Here is a 19,155-nt window from a genome sequence, read left to right as displayed (position 1 = left end):
GGAGAGTCCCTGAAGAGCAGTCTGTGCAGCGAAGCCCTTCCAGCTTTTATGTGGTGTGTGTGTGTATATCCACCACATGTGTGTTGGTGTTCCTCTCCAATTTCTTACTTTAGATTGATCCTACCATAGTGTTCGGCCTTTTTCCTTAAGCATCTTATTCATTCTTTGTAGCTGCAAGGTACTTAACCTCCTACCTGGCTGATGGGGAATACAAATCTGGAGCACCAAGACAATTTCCTCTTGTTGAATGTATTATGTCAAAGTAAAAGTTTGGGATTCCAATAGGGGTGTAAATGACAAGTTTACGATATATATATATATATTCTTTGTGATAACAGCATTGTCCAAAGTCTGCTACCATTCGATTGTGAGTAGATTCAATTCAGGGGCCCGAGATCGATGCCCACTTAACACAGTAACTCACTAAAAGCAACTCTAACTACAATAACTATTACTGGGCTCTTCCAGACATTTAAATCTATTTTTTTTTTAAAGAGGCGTGCTTTGATGGGAATAGTGACATAGACTTGCCATGGGAATTTCAAAATAAAGGCATATCTTAAAGAGGATGATATATATATATCAATGTTTTCACTTTGCATCCTCTATATTGGATCCTTGATCATTGAATCAATACATTGATCCATATCGATGTATCATTGCATCCCTTTATTCCAGTTAATATTCCTGATCATCTTACCCCTTTTTGTGAGTGTGGAGCTTGACCAGCTTTAACAAGTTGCTCAGCAGACTATTATACCACTTACTATAGAGTGCAGAGACCCAGTGTGAACATGAGCATCTCCAGCGATCAGAGTATGAAATCATCAAACTGGAGAGGTATTGGCTCTGCTGCAGGCCATGTGACACGGTACACCTATGTTACAGCCTGCTGAATTATGTAGTATAAGATACATGCATGAAAAAAAGCCTCAGATAAATGAGGTAAGCAAGTGAGATGGAGAAAAAGGGTGATGGGAGGCTCTCCTGACGTAGCCTTGGACTGGAACAAGCTTTTGCAATATGTAAAGACTCCACAGATGCACTCTCCCACCCAAGGCCAGGTTATTAATAACGAGGGGTTAAGGCGTCATTACCACCTCTACATTGTGGCCTTGGTGCGGATGTTGTGCGCTGCTGTGGATTGGTCCTTTTTAAGGGAGACAGATTAAAGCCTGCGTTATTCAGAGAAAAGCCCTGGAGCGTAATGAAATCAATGGCCAGGACATACCATTCCTGTTCTCCAGCTAGAACTGCTCAGTGCACACGCAGCCCGTCATACAGTAAGCGCACACACACACACACACACACACACACACACACACACACACACACAGACACAGACACAGACACAGACACACACACACACACACACACACACAGAGAGAGGCCAGATATTGATGTCTGGATGGGAGTCGAAGAGGCCATTCCTTGGATCATGATTTCACTCTGGTCCACACTGGAAATCTCATTTGCCACAGCAGAGGCAAGCAGTCTCTTTTCCTCTTTTCTCTTTTCTCTTTGTTCTTGATTGGAGAAAAAAGCCCCTTTTTGTTAAAGAATGTACAAACAATCAGCGATACTATTTTAATGAATAAAGGAAAATATAATCTATATCAGCAGGTAATAGAAATAATAATAATAATAGAAAAACAAAATAAGAATTGTGGTGACAGACATTAAATGCTTTTCTTGTTACAAATGTAAGAGACTCAAAAATACATTACTTTTCAAATACAAACTTAAAACATGGGATTGAATTAAGAAATGTAGCTTCATGACATTTTACTAATAGGATAAAAAAAAAAGTTAACAATAGGACAAACTGTTATCACATTCAAAAATAAGTGATCTAATTTTTACCTTTAATACTTGCATGTATTGTTTTGCACAATATATATTTGTCAAAGTCTTTCCAAATGTAACGCAAAATGGCAAACTACAATTGAAATATAGTTGTTTGTCTTGCAGAAAGAACAGTTTTTATTTGTAACAGTTACAGATGTATTTCTCATTTTGTTTGTGATGGGGGATTTGAAAGGAACACGCCTTGCACCAGTTAATGTCTGTAAAACGAGCATTTCCAGCAGTAATTGTCCTGGTGTTGTAGAGACATTTCCTTCAATACCATTTTTATAAAGAGTACATACAAATCTAGGAACATCATGTTGAGCTGAGCTGAGGAAACCCCTTTGTAAATTGAATGTAACTGCTTGATGACACGTTATTTTTTGTGTTATTCTGTGTTGTGATTTATCCCACCAGTCAAATGTATTTGTATAGTTCTTAATCACAGTTATGGGCTCAAAGGATTTCACACACCCACAGTGTAATGAAGCGGACTCTGCTCAGCCACGGGTCCTCATTAAGTGCAAGAAAAAGCTTCATCGACATGGGATTGGTGTCAAATTATTACAAACAATGTCTGGACTGTGCATTCTGAGCTTTGTTTAATCTAAATATTCATTGATTGATGGATCTGTCGGGTTGCGTGGGTACGTGTGGTTTGTTTTGTTCCTCCATCTAACCTTCCCATCTTTCTTTTTCCTCACAGGGTGAAGATGGAGGAGCTGGTCCGTCAGATGGTAAGGAGCCTCCTTATTTACCAACCACCCCCTTGGCTTTTTCTATGACTTGGCTTCTGTCTCTCATACACACGCACACAACTTTGCATATCGAATTAAATTTGCCGGTAAACTTCCCAATTCAGTCTTTCCAATACGTCAATAGAAACTGGATTCATTCACTAAATAAGCAACATTCATTCTTTATTATTTTTCATTTAAAATTTCATCTAAAAGTTCCATCACGCCACAAGCATTTCACTAATTGAATTGCTAGAGAATCTACTTTCTGAATTGATCCAGAAGATAGTGAATTGAGGCTAACCCCAGTAGTCGGTTGGCATAAATGATCATAGTTCAAAGTAAGATTGTTGCCTTTCATTGAGTTCTCAAGCAACCAATATCTACTTGTGGACATTAATAATTTAACAGCGAGTGTGCTTGTTCATGCAGATGCTCAGCGGGCGGCGGCTCACAACCGCATGGCTTCCACCAGCCTGATCCACGAGACGGACCTGGTGGTGTCCATCAACGACCTGGACAACCTCTTTAATTCGGACGAGGATGATCTGGCGGTTAGTAGAGACTTTGGCTCACGCAGCAATTACTATCTAATTTGTGTGTGTGTGTGTGTGTGTGTGTGTGTGTGTGTGTGTGTGTGTGTGTGTGTGTGTGTGTGTGTGTGTGTGTGTGTGTGTGTGTGTGTGTGTGTGTGTGTTTCCACTGGCATGCATGCAGTCACTCTGCCCATCATCAGCTGACACTTCTCACTACCCACTTACCAGTTAGATGTCATGTGTGATACAGACTTGCAGGCCCCACAGGTGTGAGAAATCTAAGCAGTGTTATTAACTGACACTTTGAGTTACCAAAATGGTCAGGTGCTGAAATACTTTTTTTTTGTTTGTCCACAGCCTGGTTCCAGGCGACCGGTGAACGGAACGGATGACAAATTTGGCAGCAAGGAACCAAAGACATCCACTTTGGACCCTGTATCCTGCATTAGTATGTATCTCTTCATCTGCCTCTATTGGTGTCTCTCTCTCTTTTCCCCGAACACTGATGTGCCGTGTCTCCTTAAAACAGATTTACTTCAAATGTTAATCTAGAATCAGATTTGTCATACCCCTTAGCCCCATGGAAATTAAGAATGGTTCGCTGAGATTTTGCCAGAAGCCACTTCAGTTTAAAACGTAGTGTTCCCCCGGCTCACAATTTCAATGAAGTGAAACGGCATCATATCCTTTTATCCACTAAATAAAATTAAGGTTTTTACTACTCAAGCATCATTCATGCTCAATCATGGCTTTGCCACCTAGTGGTGGACAATATGGCTGCAATTAACTTCACAGTGCATCAGTGTTACGCTGGGTCTCCCTTCACCTGCTGCCTCCTTTGTTTTCTATACTGCAGGACTTCTATGCTAACAGTCTTGCCATAAGGTTCCACCTTATTTTGTTGACTTGAACACAACGGTACCAGACACTATTTTCTGTGTTGTGTTTTCATTTAGTTATTTATTCCTAGGTTTGAGCTCCGGGACAATAATGTAGAGCTAAAGAGAATTTAAGGACACTATATTTTACTGTGAAGCAAATTGGTCTCAGATCTGCCATTTTGTTTTAGTTTTTATCAACAGATACTTTACAGTAGTCTCTGCCCTTTTACCATGAGTTGTGTTTGTTAGCCCCCTGGGAGCATCTCACAATTACAAATATTGTTTGCGAGTCTGAGGCTTGGATATTCCCCACATAGTCTCTGGCACTCTTTACTTTACAAGGAAACGTGTCCTTCTAGTGTAGAGTAGAACTATCTTAAGAAAATGAATGCAGTATAAAAAGAAGACACTCCTGCTTTTACCCTTTCTACTTTCCATAAAGAGCTCTGCTGGATCCTGTAAATATGCCAAAATATATATTTTTAAATGTGAACAAATATGCTAAGGTAACTGTGACAAACTATGTAAATGTTTCATCAGTCGTGGGCGAGGTGCCTGTCAGACTTAAAGTGTGTCTAATGAGTATTCATCTGTTTTGTATTTACATTGTAGCTGCCTATAACAGCTGCTTGTCATATTTGGTTGCAGAACAAGAAAACCTCCATCAGCAATCATCTTGACAGAAGCCGTAGTAACAAACAGCAGAGTCCTAACAGCTTAAGATTACACATCATCTACATGATTCACATAATTATCTTAAGAAACGGTTTGTGGATGCTGTTTGTAGGACAATTAAGATATTGCAAACAGAATTTAATCATTTTATTTTGTTATCAGCATGTGTAGCAGTGTAAGCTGTGTGATGTGGGCAACAGTGTTGGAATAAACATTCTGTCATGTTCTGATGGCCCCTTGTTCTTCTCTCCCACCAGGTTCAGCAGACCTGATGTTTCCCACTCCTCCCTCCCTCGAGCAGCACATCATGGGCTACTCGCCTATGAACATGTGCAGCAAGGACTACGGCAGCATGGAGGCCAACTCGGGCATGACCTCACTGGACGGCACCTCATCTCTGGGAGGCCACTTCAAGTTTGAGGTGGAGGAGAGCTACTGCAGTCCCAAGCCATCTGAGATCAAGGTGACCTATCACATATACTCAATGTATTGCAGCTTGTAGATATTTCATTTTTTTTTTTACGCTGTATTTCAGAATTTTTTTTAATTTCAATTGTGTGAATAATTAACTTGATGAAGAATAGATTTTCAAAGAGCAGTCTAACGTTACATTACACCACCTCATGTTGTCACTCGGACCCTCTAAAAAGTCATCGTACAAGCTGTGTTCCCCTTTTGTGTGATCATATGCATCAACGGGGTTAAAGCAAGTTATGGTTGAGATAATATGAAAATATGGAGATATACATTGTATATTGTGGCATTACCTATGATTTATAAATAATGTCATTACCTAAAAATAATGACATTATTTATAAAGTCATATCACCCAGCCCTAGTGGGTCTCTAAATCTGTCGGGTATTATTACAGCGTCAGTTACAGCTGACTGAACCAATGGGTCAAATTTACTGCCAGAACCAGTAGATGTCAGAGTGAATGATTATCGATGGATGTGTTTTCCTCACATGCTCATTTTCAGGCACATGGTCAGAGGCTGACTTTTATTATAGGAACACAGCATTCAGAATTATTCCCCAAGTCAACAAGCATCTGCTTAGCTAAAGGTCCCATCAGCTTAATCCCGACCAGTTCTGTATTTACTGAGATGAAGCTGCCACAGATGTTGTGTTTATGGGGCTATAAGGAGGCAAAGTGTCGGCTAGGAATGTCTTGATTTATCTTTCGTATTTTTTTGTTTGTTCATCCTATTTTCAACAAGGTATTCAGATGTCTGCCCTTACCTTCATAGAAACTAAAACATATTTTGTTTGCAAGGATCTGTAAAGCCGTCATTAGTTCTCTGCCTTACTCTGCCTTCTGTTTTTCTATCTTGTAGGACTATTCATTTGTGTACAAGCCAGAGCTGTGCCAGCCGTTCGTAGGCTGCTCCATGTTTGCTCCTCTAAAGACGTTACCCAGCCAGTGTCTCCCGCCTATCAAAATCACAGAGGATTGCATCTACCGACTAAGCTGGACCATGGGCAGGGAGATGCTCAACCCCGTGCCTGTCATGACCTTCCTCAACAAGGACAGGTATGCTGCTGTAGTGCTTTTCAATTAGGCTTTTAATGAGTGGGGGGTTTGTCCTCAGGTGTTGCTGTTATCACAGCTGAGATCTTTAATGTGAGAGTGACACCACATCTGTGAGTAGGCAGTAACATGCAACTAGTGAAACGATCGACATAAATTAAAGCTTAAAGGTATAGTAAGTAATCTTTCTGCATTAAAAACATGTCTATAAATGACACGGTTATTTATAGACATGCTATATATTTTGTTGAGTTGTGAACTAACATCATCCCAATTGTTTCCGAACTATGTTCAACGCCAGAGTCATTTCAATCAAGGTAACGGTCCGTTTAATTTGGCCTTCTGTAAGGTTAACGTCCCCCTAACACATGCGTCAGTGTTGTGGTTGTCTGCCAGAAGCTGTCATAAATAGATTTTATTATCCAATTTTAAGGAAGATTTTTAAGATACTTAGTTGTTTTTAACTCTATATTAACCTGATGAAGAATGAAATGAGCACACTTCAGTGGCAGCTCTGCTCGCAGCCCCTCCAGGACGTCCTGTGTCCACCGAACAGCACAGGAGAAACACTGACTTTTCATGTAAAGCTGTGTCAGTGTTTTTACTGGTTTTACTCATCGGCTCCATTTGTTTGTTCTGCGGACAATTCGGCTCCCGGTAAAAACCTCCTGAACGATGAACACTAAAGAAACCCTAACCGGAGGAAGCTGACTGCAATGACAGCAGTGTTGGTGAAGACAACAAGACCCATGAACCCTTCACGATATCGACAAACTCTGTCTTTTGTTCAACAGAAAATGACATATAGTGCGTTTAACAGAAGCGCATCAAGTGACTCCAGTGATGTCGTGCTGGGCCGTGCTGACGCTCTTCTGCGTGCCTGGTTTCTATCTCGCTCATTTCAAAGATTCTTAATCATTTTATCATGATGATCTGGGCAGAACGTTACTGAGGCATTCTAATTTTGACTTGCGGAAGAAATGCCAAGGCTGTGCTGGCTGGTTTTGCATTTTGGGTGCACAGAAGCATACACTCACACTCTGATCCCTTTTCTGTCCACACGCACCCTCTGCTCTCTCCCCGGACACCCCCTTAGCAGGCTGCTCAATTTCCCATGCATGGCTGCCTCAGGCGGAGCAGGGAAATGAGTGTAAAATGCCAACTTGGTTGAAGATGAGGATTATCACTGGAGTGGTGAGATGGGCCCCCACCATGCCCCCTCACTGCTCACAGCAGCGCGGAGTCTTTAGGATATGTCACTGTTGCTCTTCACTACACACAGCTACACCTCGCCTACTTTCCACACACATGAGAACTTCTTATCGCCATGTTTATCAGAAAACTTTGTTTTGTTCTATTGATTTTGTGTGATTTATTTAGACCCTTTATACATTTGTAAGCACATAAGTGCTTTATACTCGTGTGTTTCATTGACTCTAAAGCATAACATCTGTCATGCTTGCTTCTGCTCTGTTACAATTTTATGCTGCAAATGCATGCAGGCTGAAACTCAACCCTGTTGTTGTTCCGCCAGGAGATGCAGTGACGTAAAACAAATGAGAGTAGAAGAGCAGTGAGCAAGGGAAAGTCTGCTATCCGTTAGGCTACGTTATGCAGGGTAAAATGCCACAGGCTTAAGTTAATACTGGTGACTGTTGAGATTTTACATTTAGACTTTTGCTTGTTGGTTTTGTAAGAGAATTTTTGAGAGAATCTTTCTTTTTAATCATAGTACACTGGATCTTGGCAGGAAATGTAGAGCAGACCATGCAATCCAGGTGGTCAAATTTTAAATACGAGCCGGGCTCATTATTTCCTTGAATAATTGGATGGATTGTGCGGCCAGGGAGAGGCCTCTGCACTTGACTAAGCTTGGCAAGTGTCCCAGGAGTCATTGGTAAAGATCTTATAATATTGTGCTGGTGTTGCCATGTTGAACGTGTCCTGGCTGCAGGAGAGGAGTTGTGCTGGGACTTCCTCCTAATGGGTCTGTTCCAGGAGTTGTCCACCCACATACAGCGAGGGACATCATGTGCTCCCCTCTCCCTTAATACCTCACGTTTCTTGCCAGCCCAAAAATAAACCTTACCTCAGAGGGACACTCATTGAAATGTTTATTGAATGTCTTTCTCTCTGCTGTCACTCCCCGTTTGTCATTCTCTGTATTTCTCACACATTCTTGTTCTCTCATGTGTAAACATGTGTTAGTCTAAGCTCACTCTGCATTCCTCTTGTAGTGCATGTTGTCCTACTGCCTTATTACTCAAACTTCACAAATGCAGTGAGACTGTTAGATAATCGTCTTTTGGTTGTTCGAAGCGATGTACTGAACATTACTGCTCTGGTTTAAAAACAGACCTGGGAAAACAAGTATGTTCTTCGTGCTAGTGCTCCCATTGTCATGCCACAATTGGATGGTACCGTACCACAGCTGAGACTTTTATCTTTTTATGATGGCAAAGGAATAGTTGACATTGGAAGCTATAATTAGAAGAGTTATTCTTATTTGTTGTCTGTTTTCCAAATGTCCACAAGGCTCTGTTTGGTGTCACAAGAATACTCCTAATACTTCACCCACAAAATGACCATTTGTATATCAAGTACTCACCCCTTTGCCTTCTTTTAGTTCTAGCGCTGTTTCTAATTCATGTCCTCTTGTCTCTCTGCCCACAGTAACATCCCGAGTGTGGGCAGCACCATGGACCAGGACTACAGTCAGACCTACACCCCTCAGACTAACACTTTCATGTCTAACAGTGCTCCACCAAGTAACAGTGGCACTGGCATCCTGCCTTCACCCGCAACCCCACGTTTCTCTGCCCCCACCCCACGTACGCCACGCACCCCACGAACACCTCGAGGCCCATCCAGCGTCCAGGGCTCGCTCAAGTACGAGAACTCCGACCTGTACTCGCCAGCGTCCACTCCCTCCACCTGCCGACCGCTGAACTCGGTAGAGCCGGCCACCGTACCCTCCATCCCCGAGGCCCACAGCCTCTACGTCACCCTCATCCTCTCCGAGTCGGTCATGAACCTCTTTAAGGACTGCAACTTCGACAGCTGCTGCATCTGCGTTTGTGACATGAACATAAAAGGGTCGGATGTGGGCGTGTACCTTAGCGACCCCGTCGGCGAGGCTCAGGAAACCTGCAGCTGCGGCTTCAGCGCCGTGGTCAATCGGCGTTACGGGAACGGCTCAGGCCTCTTCCTGGAGGACGAGCTGGATATCATCGGCCGCGGCTCAGATGTCAGCAGAGAGGCAGAAAAGCGCTTTGAGCAGCTGCGGCTCTCCTCGCTGGAAAGAACTGGAGTAGGGAGGTGTGACCGTGTCCCAGATGAGCTGATTCTCCTCCTACAGGATCAATGCACCAACCCTTTTTCGCCCATTTCAGTCCTAGAGCATGACATAGTGACACGGGGGCCAAGCGGGGCCCCTGTACCGCCCTGTGTGAGGGTGGAGGAGAGGGACTACCACAGCGACTGCTACATGGCCCTGGAGCACGGCAGGCAGTTCATGGACAACATGTCGGGCGGCAAGGTGGACGAGGCGCTGGTCAAGAGCACCTGCCTGCACCACTGGGCCAAACAAAACGGTGAGAAACGTTGGGCATTCTAATTTGTTATGCATTAAAAAAAACTGTCTCAGCTGGACACCCAATTATGTTTTCTTAGGCTAGTGTAGCTTTTTTTAATTTAACCAGTTGAAAGATGCCGTCTGCACATAAACATTAATCCAAATCATGTATTCAACACAAAAGCAAACCTTGGTGGTTACGTCGCGGTATCATTCAGGACCTTCAACTCGCTCAGAGACCATCTTTAACACTAATTGAAGAGCAACAAAATTAAGGCGACAGTTACGACACTTTCAAGCGTAACAGAGAACAACAGTGGTCTGTAATTTAAAAACACAAAAGGTCCTCTCTAGAGCCAGAGTTTGGATTGTCCATTTTGCGCTACTGTAGAAACATGGCGGTGCAACATAACGTACCCGCTCCCTATGTAGATATGAAGCTTTCCTTCTAAACTAAGGATTCTTAGTTTCAGGTGATTATACACTAATGAAAACATAGTTATGAATATTATATTCCATTTATGCTAATAGATTCCCCTAAACAATACTCACCTCAGTCACACTTCTCTTCAACTATATTCACATTTAGGACAAAAAGATTTGTTGTTCTTTTTTTAATGTGTTGAGTTTCTCATGTTGTGATTAATCTGAAGCTTCCCCTTCACTCATCCGTTTTCCAGCAGTGGACGTGAGTGCGCTGTGCTCTCAGGATGTGCTGCGGGTGCTCATGTCCCTCCAGCCCGTACTCCAGGACGCAATCCAGAAGAAGAGGACTGTAAGGTCGTGGGGCGTTCAGGGTCCCCTCACCTGGCAGCAGTTCCACAAGATGGCTGGACGGGGCTCTTACGGTAGGTCTGGGGACAAACTGGGGAAATGAATTCACTTGATACAAACTTCTGACTGATGCTTGCTACCATCCACTTATACAATGGAGGTATCAGACTAACTGTGTGTAGAGAAACTGTGTTTGTGTGTGTGACTTTTGGAATGTGTTTCTTGGGGTAGAACAACTCTGGATGTTGTCAGGTCAGTAGGCAGTGTGCTCCCCCTGCTGTGGTCCAGGTGTCAGCTCTGTTGGGAGGAGCTGTCAGATAGTTTGGCGACATCACATTCTGATGCGCAGTGGAGGGCGGAGAGAGGATGGCTGACACCTTACCTGTAAACCGCACTTGCTCACCGCACTTGTCACTGTTTCCCCCCTCCCCCCGCACAGGCACAGACGAGTCCCCGGAGCCTCTGCCCATCCCCACCTTCCTGGTGGGTTATGAGTACGACTTTGTGGTGCTGTCTCCGTTTGGTCTGCCCTACTGGGAGAAACTGTTGCTGGATCCCTTTGGCTCCCAGCGGGACATTGGGTACCTGGTAGTTTGTCCTGACAACGAGGCCTTGCTCAGCGGCGCCAAGAGCTTCTTCCACGACCTCACCGCTGTCTACGAGGTACGACTCTGAAGAAGCGTGCACACACTTCAGTGTTAACGCTATCCAAATTAAACAGTGCTTTACTTCTTTTGCCTGTTGGTATTTTATAAGGCCTTGGTGTGGTTTTTATGAAGATTTCTATTTATTTATTGATGCCGTTTGTTTGTTTTATTTGCCATGCAAAGCTTTCCCTACGGGTTCATCTACAAATGTAACCTGCAATATTTCAGAAAATGCAGTTTAGCCTTTGGGGCTTTAAACATATATTTTTGCGAGTTGGAGAGTGTGTGGGAGTTTATTTTCAACTTTATATACCCTTGTTTCTCTCCTACACACCTGTCAGGTGTGTTCTTCTGGAACATAGAGAGACATGCACTGAGCACTGCTAATACGCTCAAGCCTCCTTTCATTAACTATTGTCACATGAAATATGTTTATGTACCAGTTCACACACTCATGGTCTATTCCACATGTGTCTGTTTTTCTACAGTCATGTCGACTGGGCCAGCACCGGCCCATTTCCAAAGGCTACCCTGATGGCATTGTCCTTGTCGGCGGCAGCGGTGCCAAGAACCTCGTTGATCAGCCAGTCAGCGATTGGTTCCTCAAGGCTGCCAGCAGCAACAGCGACGCCTTCACTAAGCTCAAACTTTATGCACAAGTGTGCCGCCACAACCTCGGTACGTGTCATTTCCAGCCTGATGGGTTACTGCTGCATGTTTTATTATTCTTCTGTCGCTCAATGCTCGTCTAGTCAGTACTTTGTTGCTGAATTTCCACCTTTGACATCACTTTGTTTAGTTCTAAAAAGACTAGCTAGATAGCCTTGACTGTTTGAAAGAGAGCTTGAAATCAATGTCTGAGGAGTTCAAGTTGAAATGGAGTATCTTTTCACTTTTAGAAAGCGTGATTGATGTTATTAATGAATGCTATGCTCCCTCCCTTTTAGCTCCATACCTCGCATCACAGCCATTGGACAGTTCCCTCCTCACACAGCCCAGTCCCCCGCCCTCGTCCAGCCAGTCGCCATCCACACAACTGTCTAGCTCCACCTCCAGCTCAGTCAGCCAGCAGGGCTCAGTGAACACTGCAGGCTCCTCCCTTCCCAACAACAACAACAGCAACAGCAGCAGCAGCAGCAACAGTGTGTCAGGAAATGGCTCCGCGTCATCCAACAGTCTGGTGACATCCTCAGGCCAGCCTGGCAGCGGGATGCCGTCTGCCAAGCCCAACTCTTTTCCCCCCTTTGGGAGCATGGGCCCCCAGGGCCAAGTAGGTGGCCCCCATAGTGGACAGCTGGGACAGCAGGCTGGTACCCAGAATACTGGCACCTCAGGGGACAACTCTAGCAGCCAGGCCCCGGGGCCCACAGAGCCTCCTGAAAGGTACTGCAGAACACACGAGCCTGAGCACCATTTACTGTAAAACAATAAAATCAGTTTGTACACAAGTGACATTAAGTTACAACAAGCATTAATCTACTATATGAACTATTACTAAGTATTTGAATGTTGTGAAACCAAACTAAGCACTTCGTAGTTTAGCAGTGGTTCATTTCTGCTGTGAAATTATGATAAACACAATAATGATCTAATGATTACATAATAAAGTAAATGTTTATTTTTTGCAAAAGTCCTTGAACTTTAGCAAAAAGGTTGCTAAGTCAAACTTAAAGAGATGGTTGAGATTGTTTGAAGTGAGGTTGTATGACGGTACTTAGCAGTATTAACGTATTTGAGCCACCTAAAAACAATCCATATCCTTTTAAGTGTACGCTATATTTAGAATACTTGCCTTGCCAGCAGACAGCCCTTTCTGACGGGGAACTGAAGCCGTTGTCTATGTTTTCATCGAACCCACCAGACTCCATGAAACATTGACTTAACCTCACAGAACACGGGACATGTTGGTCTGCTGCTGCCTCCATCAGTTGCATCTCTTTTTGTCAAAGAAGTCTGGTGGCTTTGAAGAGAGCACAGATAACAAACTATCACTTTCATCCATTTTAGAGTATATTTTTTAACTTTGCTATTTAAATACATGTTATGTAGTGATGCATATGGTTTTCTAAGATATATCTTTCAGTGTATGTCTGCTATTCAGAGGCTGTGAAAAACTAAGAACCCAGCTGAAGGCGAGATTGGTTTAATAATACAGTGTGTGTCTGTGTGTGTGCGTGTGTGATCCTCCTGTGCTTTCCCTTCCCCAGCACTTTGGAACGAGAGAAAGTAGGTGTTCCCACGGACGGGGAGTCCCACGCCATCACGTATCCACCTGCCATCGTTGTTTACATTGTGGACCCCTTCAGTTACGAGGAGGCCGACGGTGGCCATGGGCCAGTGCCGGCCCACTCCAGTGTGTGGACGCTGGGTTTGCTACGCTGCTACGTTGAGATGCTTCAGTTCCTGCCCCCACACATCCGCAATTCTATTTCTGTACAGGTAAAGTCAGTTTATTGCATTTCATAATCATGAAGTGAAAATGCAATAGTTGTGTATTAAATGTCAGTTACTCTTCAATGTTCAACAGATTATGCATTAGTTGCATCATTGCTGACATATCTATCATCATCAGAAGTAAGTTGTTTATGATGGCTAACGGTGTAACCTGAGTGACCAGACAATAGAAACACCTTAACAATGTAATGCAATACAAAGGACCTCACTTAAAAGGCTCTACATGGAGTTCTATGCTCCGTGGTTGTATTTCGGAGGGGTTGTGTTTGACTGCACTGTATTGGAAGATGTTTCTCATATTTTGGGTTCATCCTATCACCATAATTGGAATGTTTGTTTCCTTCCTCGCGTCCTGGATCCGCCGTCATAAGACGCCTGGGAGAGTTGCGAGGACAGAAGAATCCTCAGTTGGGAAATGGGATATCCTCGTCACTTTTGAACAACGTCCTTTACTCATGGAGTGTGCACAACTGTATCACCTGCCACTGGGCCTAACGCTAAAGAAGTCCTACACAGACACTCTACAATTTAGATTTGTATATGTTTATTGAAATTCTTTTTATTTATGACATTCAATGTATTATTTTCAAACGGCTTCACAGTAAATCAGTTTTTGAACTAAATGTACAGATAGCCTTTGTGTGCCTCAAAACATTTCTATACCCTGATGAAATACATCACAGATAATACATTTCCCCGGATCTGTAAGCACTTACATTTGTGAAGTCGTGCTTGTCCCAACATAGCTTTGTTTAAATTCTGCCAGCTGGGGGTGGAGCATGGATATCCTCGCTTTTCTCTCTATCCTCGATGTCTCCGAGCGCATTTAAGGAATTGTGACCTCCTTCAAGATGGCGGCTGTGATCGAGGAGAGAGGAGTCTATGAGGGATATTGGGATGAACCCATTGTGTACCTTTTTATATAAACGGAGGAGCACAAACATAACAATATAATGCATCACTACTACGCCAACTACCATAAAGAGAACCAACAAGGATTAACACATCTCAGAATATTTATACGAGGGTTGTACCCGAGTCGCCTGTGTTTACCACACTTTTCGAGGGGAACACATTTAGTATTTGCTTGTGGTTCCTGCTTTTCCGTGTAAATAGATACTTTTTCATGTAATGCCTTCGTTTCACGTGTTTCATGTAAATTCCACACAGATCAGAAAGGAGTCTCTCCTGCGTCTCTTCTCTGTTCAGTTAGTTTCATAGTTTGGTCATTTTGAGATGAGACTCGATTTGTTGAAAGTAAACCTGTCGTGCTGTTATCCTGCATTACTCTGTGTACAATGAAGCAGCTAAATAAAAGGGCAGCGCTTTGTTTGACAAATTGAGATTCAACTTCTAATCATAAACATTTACACACATTGGTTTGCGTTGTAGTGTTTTTATATGTTCATCACTTGCTTATGTACGTTTATGCAAAATATGTATTTTGAGATGTGAACTGAAAATGAGCCATAAAGTGGTAGAAAGTGCATTTGTAGACGCACTGTTGGAGAGAGTACAGAGAGTGTCTAACAACTTGTCTTTTCTGCCTCAGATTGTCCCCTGCCAGTACCTGCTTCAGCCAGTCAGAGGTGAAGACCGTCACATCTACGCCCAGCACCTCAAGTCTCTTGCCTTCTCCGTCTTCGCTCAGTGCAGACGGCCACTGCCCACCTCCACTAATGTCAAGTCACTGACGGGCTTCGGCCCGGGCCTGGCCATTGACACCGCACTGAAGAGCCCAGAGGTAAATGTGGCACATTCTCACGTTGTAGCAGTTGCACTCCTTAATTGTTTTGACACAATCCATGTGTAGAGACAGGTGTCCTTGCGTGCAGTTCAGCTCTTTAGCTGATCAGTATCGGCTGTGTGTGTTAGCATTAACATGCGGGCATTGTGCTCTGATCGATAGGAAAGCAAACAGAGGCTGACACCGCGACCCTCGCAGCAGCATTTCAGTTGCTTTCAGCTCTCCTGCCCATAATGAACCTGACCTGATACGACCCAGCCTTTTGCCCCGGCTGTGTTCAGTTCGCCACTGAAGAAAAAGAAGGCAATGAGATAAAGAGTTTTTAGTGCTAACCATCCTCGTAGTTCTTTATTCTGGAACAGGACCAAGGGAACTTGTAACCCTCGGCTACTCCAGAGTTTTCTTTCCATTATCTGCTTGGTTAACTCACTGAGACCTACAAAATGGGGTCGCGACTTCAGGTTTAGACAAACAGGCACTTTAGATCAGTGGTCGTCCATCGTTACAGCCAGCACTACCCCTTCCCTGTAGCACACTGGCAAACCTTGAGCTGCCTTGCTGGGATATGAATGGGACAATTGGAGTGACACAAGGGACATTTTTACAATAATGTGAATTCAGTAGAAGTTAGGATTGAAAGAAGGATATCTTGCAGCTGTGAAAGTCCAGCAGCCAATCATGCATGCACAACATTTACATATATGGAGCACGTCCAGTTTTGAATCCATTTGTGTGGAATGGCTGAAATGTATGTTATGTTATCCTAAATCATTTATCCTGACAATTTCACCTCCCAATCTGCAGAGGCCGGAGTGTCCGCGTCTCTATACTCCTCCATTCATTCTAGCACCGGTAAAGGACAAGCAGACAGAGCTCGGGGAGACGTTTGGGGAGGCATCGCAGAAATACAATGTGCTGTTTGTAGGATACTGCCTGTCCCACGACCAACGCTGGCTCCTGGCTACATGCACTGACCTGTATGGGGAACTCCTAGAGACCTGCATCATCAACATAGATGTTCCCAACAGGTAGGACTGCCACCATCTGCAGGATATCAAAAAGTCTTTATTACCATCAACAGGAATCAAGTAATGCCACTGGACCTCCACACTACTAAACTCTGTACACGAAGAAGCACAGAGAGTTGTACGTTGGCTCGCCTTTTAGTTTGAATAAACTAAGGAAAATATTTTTACAGATAGTTCCAGTTCAAGGCCATTGTAAAATACTCAACAATATAATAAAAACAAACAGCTGTGACCGCATTACATCAGTATTACTGCGCCATTCAAGTTGTTTCTAAATGTCAGATGGTGTTGTTAATTTTGATTCACTGCCTGAGCTAAGGGTGGATGAGTGGTGGAAAGAGATGTACAGGATAGAGGAGGAAGATCCAAAAAGAAAAGAGATGCACTGAAATTATTGAGAGAAACTGAGCTGGAAGCCGGGACCGTGAAACAGACTCTGTGGTGTGTTCACTGTGTTCACACCGGGTGTTGTGAGAAAGATCTGGCTATTGATTTTTAAACAATCACAAAAAATGGAGCTGAACCAGGCTCTCAGTCAGTTTTATGCCACTGTGAAAATGGGGAAAGGTGAGCCCTTTGGTTTGAGCAGGTATGTTGGGCTACGAGCAGGACTTTACCGGAGAGAGCAAATGCTGGAGCATCAAACAATGAAGAAGCACCCGTCCAGAGTCAAACTGCCCTGTTCCAGCAAAGAGGAGTGCTAACTTAATGAACACTACCTCAGCAATTCACAATGAATGGCAATATCCAGATACATTTTAATCATCACACTAATCTTCAAACATCCTCTCCTCTCAACCATTCTGCCAAATGTCGCTGCAGAACTGCATCGCTTAGCGGAAGAATTATTATTTCTTATAAATAAGTTATTGCATTTTTTGTAGCTGTGTTTATTTTATGGAACATTGCCAGGTATATTTAGTGACCGCGTGGTGCCTAACAACGCCCCTCAGCTGTAAAGTAAACACAGCAACAGACTGTAAACCACGGCCTCTCCAGGCATGTTGCTTAAATGACTTTTAGCTGACGCTTTAGTCCAAAGCAACAATAAGTAAATAGCTTTCATGTTACAAAGTGTCAGCTGAGCTGCGTGCCACGTAATGTTTTTGTTTATAGTGCAGTTATTGGTCCATCACATTTGTATGCACACTATAGCACTCACACCAGGCTCGTACACTTGACTGGTAAAACCTTTCTCTGAATATCCCACATCCAGTCACAGCTGCACAACAGATGTCTGTGACCTTACAAAAGGTGCTCGGCAGCTGTCGACAGTACTTCAAATGTGTGCCTGTAATGCATACTAGCTGTCAAATGACACGTTTTACTTTAGTTTAAATTAGGCCTGAGAGGGAAGGCACACAGCTGTCAGTCAAGCATGCTCTGCACAGGCCCACACAGGTTCACCTTCACCTACATGTTAAACCAGCTCTATTGATCACCAGCTAAGCACTACTCTTGACTTCCTGCCTTGCACTTCTCTCGATGTTTGTTCTGAATACTTGGTTTTAACATGCGAGTCACTGCGTGTTTCACAGGGCGCGGAGGAAAAAGGGGTCTGTTCGGAGGCTCGGCCTGCAGAAGCTGTGGGATTGGTGCTTGGGATTGGTGCAGATGACATCGGTCCCCTGGAGGGTGGTGATTGGCCGACTGGGCAGGATAGGACACGGAGAGTTGAAAGGTAAGGAGAACTAGTTTACGATGAGATATATTAGTCTCACAGCGGGGAAATTTAATCATGCTAAAATACTATTTCGTGACCAAAGAAATGGAGCATTGAAGTGGTTCCGTACCACACGTTAATCCCTCCCTGGTGCTCTCCTCTCTTGATGTTCCAGACTGGAGTATTCTGCTGAGCAGGAGAAACCTCCAGTCACTGAGTCGCCGTCTGAAGGAAATGTGTCGAATGTGTGGCATCTCCTCCTCGGATACTCCCAGCATCCTCAGCGTGTGCTTGGTTGCCATGGAGCCCCAGGGATCATTTATCATCATGCCAGGTAAAGTGTGTGCACATGGCAAAGATTATAAATACACTTATCGTGTGTTTTAACGTACGCTCTTCACTCCACCAAGAGAGGCAGCACAGAGTTCATGTCTGTGCGTGTGAGTGTGGGACGTGATGGATGGCAGCAACACATCACAATGCATGTCCCCTCCTTGTCCAGAGCAGATTGATGGCAGGGGGAGATCATGTACCTTTCGCTCATAAAGCACTACCTCTCAGATGCCCATTGATCTCAATGCGGTGTGATGGAGAGCCAGATCGATAGGTTTATTTCAAGGAGTGGGGGATTGTCAGTGCATCATACCAGGATTGTGTTGAGCGACGCTGGGCTGAGGACAACTCCTTCTTAAAAAGTGTCTGAGGCTGAAAGAGATAAGCAAGGCTGTGCCTCAGACGGCTATGTTTGGTTTTGTTATTCACTCTAACACAGAACCTAAATGTAAGAGTCTTTTGCACTCGACGTGAACAGCTGTTCAGACATTTTAAATCTAGTTTCTTTTATGATTATCTAGAACACAAGCGGAGACCTACCACTGTGAACTTATTAAGCTTATGCAATCAATATTGTAAAATAAATACATATTAATACTTTAAGAGTCATTTCATACATTTTAATTTTCTTTAGCTGATAATAATTTTTTTTAATCACAAATGTAAAGCTTTTACTTGTTACTCCACTAAAGCTGGTACTTGTATGTTATTAACATTTGCATGTTGC

General features: G+C 43.6%; 1 protein-coding gene across 3 annotated transcripts in view; it reads left to right on the top strand.

Annotated features, from left to right (window-relative positions):
- Positions 1 to 19,155, top strand: part of med13a (mediator complex subunit 13a) — a 74,308-nt gene that overhangs the window by 51,374 nt on the left and 3,779 nt on the right. For all 3 annotated transcript variants that reach the window (XM_029447423.1, XM_029447424.1, XM_029447425.1), the window contains 15 exons: positions 2,555 to 2,585; positions 3,018 to 3,139; positions 3,479 to 3,569; positions 4,935 to 5,140; positions 6,015 to 6,211; positions 8,882 to 9,801; positions 10,463 to 10,630; positions 10,996 to 11,219; positions 11,692 to 11,881; positions 12,151 to 12,586; positions 13,411 to 13,642; positions 15,210 to 15,401; positions 16,209 to 16,432; positions 17,971 to 18,113; positions 18,271 to 18,429. In XM_029447423.1, the coding sequence (XP_029303283.1) occupies positions 2,555 to 2,585; positions 3,018 to 3,139; positions 3,479 to 3,569; positions 4,935 to 5,140; positions 6,015 to 6,211; positions 8,882 to 9,801; positions 10,463 to 10,630; positions 10,996 to 11,219; positions 11,692 to 11,881; positions 12,151 to 12,586; positions 13,411 to 13,642; positions 15,210 to 15,401; positions 16,209 to 16,432; positions 17,971 to 18,113; positions 18,271 to 18,429 (3,535 nt within the window). The remainder of the gene's footprint in view (positions 1 to 2,554; positions 2,586 to 3,017; positions 3,140 to 3,478; positions 3,570 to 4,934; positions 5,141 to 6,014; positions 6,212 to 8,881; positions 9,802 to 10,462; positions 10,631 to 10,995; positions 11,220 to 11,691; positions 11,882 to 12,150; positions 12,587 to 13,410; positions 13,643 to 15,209; positions 15,402 to 16,208; positions 16,433 to 17,970; positions 18,114 to 18,270; positions 18,430 to 19,155) is intronic.

This window comes from Cottoperca gobio, chromosome 14 (genome assembly GCF_900634415.1).
Source record: "Cottoperca gobio chromosome 14, fCotGob3.1, whole genome shotgun sequence".
Classification (NCBI taxonomy): domain Eukaryota; kingdom Metazoa; phylum Chordata; class Actinopteri; order Perciformes; family Bovichtidae; genus Cottoperca; species Cottoperca gobio.
This window is presented reverse-complemented; position numbering and strand designations above follow the sequence as displayed.